The 9,387-nt window shown below is 36.8% G+C and overlaps 1 protein-coding gene across 3 annotated transcripts; it reads right to left on the bottom strand.

The window, feature by feature from the left end:
- Positions 1 to 3,390: 3,390 nt before the first annotated feature.
- LOC105323249 (uncharacterized) lies at positions 3,391 to 9,387 on the bottom strand. Of its 3 annotated transcripts, none has more exons than XM_011422292.4 (10): positions 9,223 to 9,384; positions 8,220 to 8,864; positions 7,975 to 8,043; positions 7,439 to 7,606; positions 7,227 to 7,308; positions 6,654 to 6,859; positions 6,380 to 6,547; positions 6,028 to 6,164; positions 5,600 to 5,939; positions 3,391 to 4,094 (listed from the first exon to the last, which is right to left on the bottom strand). In XM_011422292.4, the coding sequence occupies exons 1-10, from the start codon at positions 9,263 to 9,265 to the stop codon at positions 3,997 to 3,999; spliced, it is 1,956 nt and encodes a 651-aa protein (XP_011420594.3). In that variant the 5' UTR covers positions 9,266 to 9,384; the 3' UTR covers positions 3,391 to 3,996. The 3 variants fall into 3 exon arrangements, with proteins under 3 accessions (XP_011420594.3, XP_011420593.3, XP_034305350.2); XM_011422291.4 differs by having other exon boundaries at positions 7,975 to 8,055; positions 9,223 to 9,383; XM_034449459.2 differs by lacking the exon at positions 5,600 to 5,939 and having other exon boundaries at positions 7,975 to 8,055; positions 9,223 to 9,387.

Here is a 9,387-nt window from a genome sequence, read left to right as displayed (position 1 = left end):
GTATACCGAACCCGATCCATTGAAGACAGCATGATGAAGAGAAAAACACAGAGACTTTGAAGTTGGTAATCTATGTATTTCTATGTATTGCAGTAAAAAATTTACTAAACGAAACCATGTTTCAATTATGCTAACAAGGTGTATTTTTTGTAGATGTTTTATACAGAAATACATAAATAAGATTACCAATTTAAATGTTTTAAGAACAAATATGCACTACTATATAATTAAGTATCTGACAACCGAGCCCCCGTGGAGAAAAGGACAAAAATCAACGCTTAAAGAGACAAATAATGATGCATTAATCATATTCAAAGTGCATGTTTACCTAGTTGTTATTCCCGAAAAAAAAAACTGATAGGCAAATACCCGGAAAGTATAATATAGAGACAATAGCCGTCCCGCTCTGGAATGACTAACGAATTGAATATTGGGATTGAAACAAAAATTAGCAACTTTTTAAGGCATTTTTTTTTATAAATCAGAACCCACCCCTCCTCTCAATGGACCCCAAACTTCTTAGGGATCAATTTCCGATCGATCTACATGTAGTTTGCCAAAACTTTGCATTCAACTGTTTATGTACATGTATGTACTCCTATTCTAAAATTTGAACAAAGATGTCATCGTTTGTATGCATGTCCAAAAGCAGAACTTTGCTTTTCTTCGTTTATTGTGAAAGTTTTTTGATAAACTATATTTGTAAAGTTTGTATAGTTGAGATAATAAGTTGCACTACCCCGTTGATCCACTAGATTTATTTGACTGGTAGATTGATTGATAGATTTTTGTAAAGAAAAAAAAACCAAAATGTTGTCACACTAGAATTGAATCAAATATATTATATTATTACTTTATTTAGAGATTTTAGCTCACCTGAGCTAAAAGTTCAAGTGAGGGTTTTTTCTGATCACTTTTTGTGCGGCGTCCACCTGTCTGTCCGCCCGTACGTCTGATGGAAACTTAATTTATAAATTACACCTTTGACTTCTTCTCAGAACCACTGAGCCAATTTCATCCAAAGTTGGCACAAAGAATCATTGAGTGAAGGAGATACAAGTTTGTTAAATTGAAGGGCCACGATCTCTTTAAAGGGAAGATAATTAATTTTTTTTTTTGGAAATTCTTCTTCTAAAAAACCATATGACCAGAAAAGCTGAAAATTGTGTTGAAGCAACATCAGGTAGGGTAGATTCAAGTTTGTTCGATTCATGATCCTTAAGGTAGCTCGCGGGTTTACTTGCTTGTGAGAAAACCTACCTTGAAAATTTGTCCACGTGATCCATAGGTTTCATAGTTTTATTTCTAAAATTTATTTAAGATTCGTCTGCGCGGTAATAATGTTATCGTGTTTCAAATACAGTGTCATTATTAAAATCAAGCAACGCCATTTCAATGAAATATATAGTAAAATGCACATTTTAACCGAGAAACGCATATCAAAACTATGCTCCAAACTTTTAAACGATTCACACGAAATTAATCATACTCAACACAAAAACAGAGGAGATAATTATAAATTTATTCATAAAAAAAATATCAGTATGTGTTCTCGGCCAATTTTTGGCAAAAAACTTCAAAGATTTAAAAGATTTCTCAAAACCTTATTTTTTCATTACGACGTTAGCCTGACGTCATCATTTCCTTACTTCTTAGAACACCAAAATGAAATGCATTTAATGACAAGACTAGCTATTTAACACATTTTAGAACATGTTAATGCTTATTACACATTATTGTGAATGTTATTAAATGCAATTAATGTAAGGCTGTAAAGATACAGAAAATTGCTATTTTTGTTTTTATGAAACTCTGAGTCAATCAATGCAAAAATAAAATGCCAGGCAACTACTGACATTATAAGTAAGTAATCGAATAAAACAGTTATCTCAAGCCAAAAGAAATTTAAGAATTTAAACGGTAGTACAGATTACGGAAGTTATAATTGTAAAAAAAAAAAAGGCGAAGTTAATGCATACATTCTAATTTAAAAAATGACTTTAAATGGAAGAGTTCTAACGCACACTCATTCTTTATCTTTCTAGAACAAAATGTGCCAATGTATGTGACATCTTTAAATTTTCAGCACTTGATATTATAAATCTTTGTATAAACAGTCATAAACCGCATATAAGCTTTTTAAAATATTTTCTTTTATACTTCTAAATATCTCATTTGTCATTTTAAAATAAAATTATGAGTTTACTATGACGGTCAACTCTTAACGTCGATTCCTATTGTGACGTCAGCAAACCCGCGAGCTACGTTAAGTGTAGGGTAAAGCTACAATGAGGGGGGGGGGGGCAATTTTTTTTATAGAAAAATCTTTAAAAACCTTCTCGCAAAAATTAGACCAGAAAAGCTGAAACTAGTGTGGAAGCATTATCAGTTAGGATATATTGTAGTTTGTTCAATCATTATTCCTGGGGACAGGGTGGGTCAAAAATGGAAGGGGTCGAATTTTTACACAGAAATGCATAAAAGAAAATCTTCAAAAATCTTCTCCTCAGAAATCAAGGTACACAAAAAGCTGAAACTTTCCAGATATTTTTATATGACTCCATAAAGCTGATCGTATTATGGCTATTTTGTTCAGGTGAGCGATGTGGCCCATGGGCCTCTTGTTTTCTAAAGATTACAGATGTCCATATTCATTCAGCCCTTAAGTATCTAATTCCATATTTCAAATCAAGCAAATACACATGTATATCAACTATAGGACTGACAATCATTGGTGCGCTTTGAAATTACACAATTAATATTTGATTAATTTTATCATTATTTCAACAACTTCAATCCAAAGTAAATGACATCACGTCCCAATATTTGTCATATTTTTCGGACAACAGAAAAAGGCTTACAAAAAACATACACCAAAACTATTGCGACAACTAATATATGACAGTCCAATACGACATGCACGTATCTCCTCCCCCTGATTGTCCAGATCTGACAATTGACGAGTATATTTACGGGTGTGTTTATACGTGGACGTGTATTTACAGGTAGTCCATCTATCGACGCTCAGAATAGATCTACGGATTACCGATTAATTTAACGCGGACAAAGTGCTGGCATTTTATCACTCTGTGATGACAGTGACACACGGCGACCCCCGAGTGATTCACATAGACATTAACAGCCCATGGTCCATGCTATCTGTTTTCTTCATCAAACACACGGAACCGCGAGGTTTGCTTAGTCAATAAAATACTGCACTCATTGTTCACATTTTTGAACTTAGTCACTTTAAAACTATTAAGAAAAATAAGCAAAATATTCATTATAAATATTTATCACATATTTACATGTTGACCATAACCATACAATTATTTGCAGACGTTTATAAGTATCAAAACATTTAAAATAATAAGTATCAAAACTCTGCTATGTTGAAATATTTTATTTTAGTATATTGTATTGCAGTATATGTAATCGTAACATAACGTAAATGACATCCAATCGGCGCCTGAACAGTAAAATTGTTGATGATAGAGGAGTTAGGGTAAATGTCTTTTTGATATAAACATTGAAATGATGATAGTGATTGAACTAGATTGGGAATATTCAACAAACATACGTGTAGCGGCAAATGAATTAACAATTATACGTCAAAGACACATTTTCGTGTAGTACACCAATTACACCAAAGGTAGAATAATAATGATAGTTTTTTTTTTCACAACAGAAACAATTGTCTTTGGCATGTATAGAGATATCACAGCTAAATCTTGGAACATCAGCTCTCAGTATAAAAATAAAACGACATCTACATTTGTACATAACATGAGAACATATACATTGAAAAACATATAATTATATGTTATAAATAAATAGAACATTTTGACATCTATGAAATTGCACCAGTGGTAAACAGATAAAATAGGGAAATACCCCCCCCCCCCGAAATCATTGACGAGAGACAGTTCTTGTTGTGGGTGGTGATGACATCATAGAAGGTACATACACGTAACACCACCCCCGCCAGACAAATCCCTAGTCAAAGAAGAATGTCTGTACAAGAAGAACACAAGCTGACGTCACCAGGAGCGAGATAGGGATTAGGCTGGCCACCATTGCGATGACGAACCAAGCTAAAAAAGATAAACAATCACAAATCACAATCAGGTTGTAAAAGATAGCACAGATCAGAAAGAGCCTGGGGAAATGTTACATTAAAGTTTTAAAATTCAGAGAATTTTAAACTTTCTATAACAATTTAAATTGTTATAGATAGTTTTAAATTCTCTGAATTTTAAAACTTTAATGTAACAGAAAGACAACACTCATCAGAAACAGACTGGAAAAGACTAGCTGCAAGTCTGTAGGTCCCGGTCTGAAAAAGTTCGGATGGACAACACAATTTAGAAACTGGATGAAAGAAATGCAAGACAATTCAGAATAATAAAGGCTAGAAAAGACAACACCAATCAGAAAAATCAAAACCAGACTAAAAAACAACACAAAGACATCACATATCAAAAACAGATAGGCTGGAAAGAACAAAACAATTAGAAATGTCAGAACCATGTTGGAGGAGACGACACGTATAAGAAACAAGATCTACTAGTATACCAACTGGAACAAAACAACACACGACATAAAATAGAAACACAGAACATAAATGCGACAAACAGAAAAAACAACACAGAAACAATAACAGAGCCGAAAATGCAGTACACTTCATGAACAGGCTAGAAAATACAACAAGACGCACAGGGGCCACATCGCTCACCTGAGCAACAATAGCCTTAACTTAATGAATCATGTCTAAATCATAGAGCAAAATCATGAATTTGTGAGTTTGATATGATTTATAAGGCACTGGCGTCGGAAGCAAATTGAAAGTGGGGGGGGGGGCTAAACTAATCCTCAGAAATGTTGAGAAAAAAGTAATTCCCAAAATCATGGAAATCCTAATCCGTGGGGGGGGGGAGGGGGGGGGGGAGTATACCTATACTTACAAGCGAAATTAAAAACTTACTTACCCCAAAAAAAATTTTCTTCCAAAATCATGAAATTCCTAATCCGTGGGGGGGGGGGGGGGGGGGGGGGTCAAGTATGCTTCTGAATCCAACTTCTCAATCTTTCAAGGTAAATTTAGCAACAAAAATCTTTCCTGCGAAAAAAAGTGGGGGGGGGGGCTGAACCCTCTATCATGCTATGTTTCTAATGGTTAGGTATAACTTTGCATAAAAAGTGGGGGGGTTAAGCCCCCCCAGTCCCCCCCCGTTCCGACGCCTATGTAAGGGATTTTGATATGTGTTTGTTTGGGTGAACAAAAATACACACGTCATAATATAGAAAAGACAGAAGATATATGCAACAAACAGAATAGAAAAAACAACAACAACACAGAAACAACAACAGAGCCGTAAATGTAGTACACTTCATAAACAGGCTAGATAAAAACAAAATACAAACACTAAACAGAAAAAGCCTGAAAAAAACCAACAGAAATCAGACACAGGTTAATGAAGTCATTACAGTTAAAAGCATCTGGAGACAAACGTTAACCTAACATGCATTAGAACCAGGATCGAACAGACGGCATAAATCACTAGACTGGACAAACAACACACTCAGGTGATAAACTTACGCGGTGGTTTGTAGTATTTTTTTGCTTTCACCTGTTTGACGTCAATTTTAATTATTCCCTGCACTGTTCCAAATCCATCCTCACAACACACATTTAACATGTAGGAGTTGATATTATGATAGGAAAATACGGATTCATTAAACGTGTATAATAAGAAGTCGGACCCATTATGTCTGAGTTCAAAGTTCACAGTTTTAGGTCGCGCGTTCTCCAGCAGGGTGCAGCACACGGGGTCAGGGGGCACGCTGGGGTCATGCACGTCCACTTTATACAAGAACTCATCCCCTTTCTGTGTTTCTAACACAGACATCTCCTTTGGCAAATTGGTAATGACTGGGGGCTGAAATGTTTGGAATTGACAGATTTCTATCAATCGTGTACACATAGGTAAGTTAACATGCATATACCAATAGTTCTTCGTCACCTACCCTGTTGAAAGTCTCGACACTGAAGGTTGCGGTGGAAGTGTGCCTGCATGTGTCTACCACCTGTAACTGGGCTATATATCCCAACATTCCATAGGGTCTCCCTGCTCGCTGCAGCGCCCTCCCGACTTGTATACTCCCTGTAAGACAGGTTCTTGTTTAATTAAAACCAAACTTGCAAACAATGGCAAATTAATTGACATCAGAAATATTGAATTTCTAAATATGTCTTATAATCTGAAAGAATTGTATGGTTTTGCCACTTGCTTATTTGTGGAAAATGATTTATAAGGAACATTTTACGACAAATACAGAGCTCCCTAAGGTTCTCCGTAAGGTACTGAATTGTTCTTACTGTAGGACTCGTTCAGGTATATGTAGGGACTCTCCATGATCCATGAAAACGTCACGTTTTCCTTGTAATCCTGTCCTAAAATTTCAAATGACGTAAAGCGCGTTCCTATTGGCCAATGATCAGCTGCTGACGTCAAATAATACGATTCATCAAACGATACTTGAGTGTCTGAAAAATAGAAATGGTGAGACAGTGAAACACAAATGCTACTTTGTACAATGTAGGCATACTTTTACAACTGATGAATTTGTTGGAGTCAATTCGGTACACTCACTGTTGTTTGCATACACCTTGAGAGTGTAACCTCGATTTGGTAATTTTTCTACATGGGAGGAATTAACTAAATGTTCCGACCAATCAAACTGCATGTATTCGGATGGTTCATCCGTGAACTTGGTGCGGTAAGTGTTTTGGGGACAGTACCTATCTTTCTGGTAGTCACATGATTGATAAGATATTATGTTCTTTGTTTTTGTTCTCCTGTAAAAAAAAAATTAACTAGGTATCGTACGTGCATTGCTCTAACAAAAATGGCAATCGTACTTTACAGCCAACCATCATTTTCAAGTCAATTGCAAGGATTGGCGATCCTGTAGAAAAAATGTCAGAACTTAAGATCTTTGACTTGTAGGAGAGGTGGCGAAAAGAACCATTATTGCATCAAACACCATGCAAACAAGATACCGCATTACTTATTTTTTCTGTCATGAACATTAGTGGAACTCGTTAGCCATAACCCTCAATCCAGTCTTTCACTGAACAATTAATATATGAAGTCTTTATTACACGAAATTTCATTTAAAAAGGGCTGATATTTCTCAGAAATATTCTACACCGACCCACATACCATCCAATTCTGTCCCCCGCTACGATAGCAATGCGATCTTCCTCCGGAATCGTGTAGTTTACAGAGGTTCCAAGGTCTCCAACTGAAACAAAGCACAAGTTAACTCAGCTTATAGTTGAAAATAAAAAGTTGTTACATAAGTATCACAGGGTGAGTAATTCAGCAATTAAGACTTGGCATCGTCCCCTATCCTCCCTTGTTTAGTCACCTACCTGTCACATGCACTTCCTGAATAGCCTTCAGCACATACGTTGACCCAGATACGAGGGACCAGACCATGAACTGGACCACCCCCGGGGCACAGGGATAGAACTCCCAGGCCGTGATGATCCCACAACAGTCGATCTCAAACATAGAATCCTGCAGCAAGAACATCATTTCTAGTAAAAGAAATACAAACAGTTACTGTCAGAAACTCTATAGAGTTGCTTTTGAACTGGTGGTTGAACTTTGGATTTATCAAAAAGATTTTAAATAGCCACAAAACAATAAGTGATTTGGAAAGCATTGGGGGGGGGGGGGGGGTAGGGTAAATCTATTAACTGATATATTTTTAACAAGATCGACCACAAATATTTTGTTTACTGATGATGTTGAGGAATGAAACAATATAAAGGACAGAACATTTCTTAATTGATTAATATCAATAAGAAAACAAAGAGGAACTTTCTGCTTGTGTGTGTGGGAGTGTGTGTGTGTGTGGGGGGGGGGGGGGGTTACAACGTTGTGACACTAAGGAGAGACATACCTTCATCCTGTTCGCAAGTCTCGGTGCTAGATGTTGCTAGAGCTGGGTCCTCAAAGTAAAGAAGAGGAACTGAAAAACAATCTGAAACAGACTAACGTGTTAGATCTGCAGAGTAATCCTGCCAGGAAAACTCACTGTACCAAGGTGAAAATATTACAAATGCAATTAAAACAGTAACTACTTGTCGCAGTTAATTAATTTACCTTACTATATACTAGTACATGTACAGTCTCTTAGAAACTCACAGTATATTCCAGCAGAAGGGTCTATTAAGGGACATCCTCGGAATAATTCCCAGAATTCCTTGGCGTGGTCTACGGTGTTGAGGGTTCGGAAGCTGGAGCCTGTGTAGTACCTCCCGTCCGACCCCACCGACTGGACCAGAGCGGACTGGGTAACGGCAGACTTCACCCCCAGAGCCCAGATGTAGCTGTCCCCTGAGAACCGGATGTTGAGCCCCGAGGTGTAGGGGTCATCATCAGGGAATATATAATCCGTAGTGTATATGTAATAGTTGGGGGCGTCCGCCCTGTCCCCCCTGCTGGACAAGAACACGGAGTCATAGGCCGTCTCCAGCCCCTTGTACACGAGGTCAGTGTCGTTCTCATAGACACTCTCTCTCCGGGTTGTGCCGATATTTAGAATGGCATCAATGATGTCGGATTTCGTAGTGTGGGTATCTAAGTAGAAGCGGACGGTGGGCTCGTTATTGTAGGTCACGCCCCCTACACGGATGCCATTGTTCGGGTCTATGTACATCTGGTCCACTATTTTGGCCAGGAAGCTTTTTTGATAGTCCCACTCACTGGGGAATACCATCTCGCCCATACTGTAGGACTCCTCAATTATAAACACGACGTCCGCTCTCTCGGTAGGCCGACACCAGGAATCTACCAAGTGTACAATGTCAGAAAACTCTCTAAAATCTTGTAATTTCAAAGATTCGTACAGACAAGATTAAAAATAAAATATGTGACCAATATCCATGTCATTTGATTGCTTCATACCATTTACAAAGTCATCGATTATTGTGGACCCAATTCGCGAACTTCTTTCTCTTTTTAGATATCATTGATCCATTTTTACAAATGTTGGTACGAAATTCACAAAAAATAATATGTTTCTCTATCTAAACATTTACTCTTTATCATCTGTAAAAAACAGCAAATTTTACAATATTCGCCATGAACTTAAGATTCAAATCTCATATTTTTTAGCATGAAAAATTAAATAAAAACGATTGCATACCTGTTAATTTGATCGCAGAAAATATCAGTAGAATAAATAGCATTTTATTTCCTAGTGCACTCTACTCATAATGTCAGGAATTTAAACAAAACAACCATTTGATATCGCTGTAATCAATGATTTCCGCTACATTTAATGGATCGGAATAAATAATAGCAGTCATCC

The sequence above is a fragment of the Magallana gigas genome, chromosome 5, assembly GCF_963853765.1.
Source record: "Magallana gigas chromosome 5, xbMagGiga1.1, whole genome shotgun sequence".
Taxonomy (NCBI): domain Eukaryota; kingdom Metazoa; phylum Mollusca; class Bivalvia; order Ostreida; family Ostreidae; genus Magallana; species Magallana gigas.
Note: the sequence above shows the minus strand (reverse complement) of the source record. Positions and strands in the feature narration are given on the sequence as shown.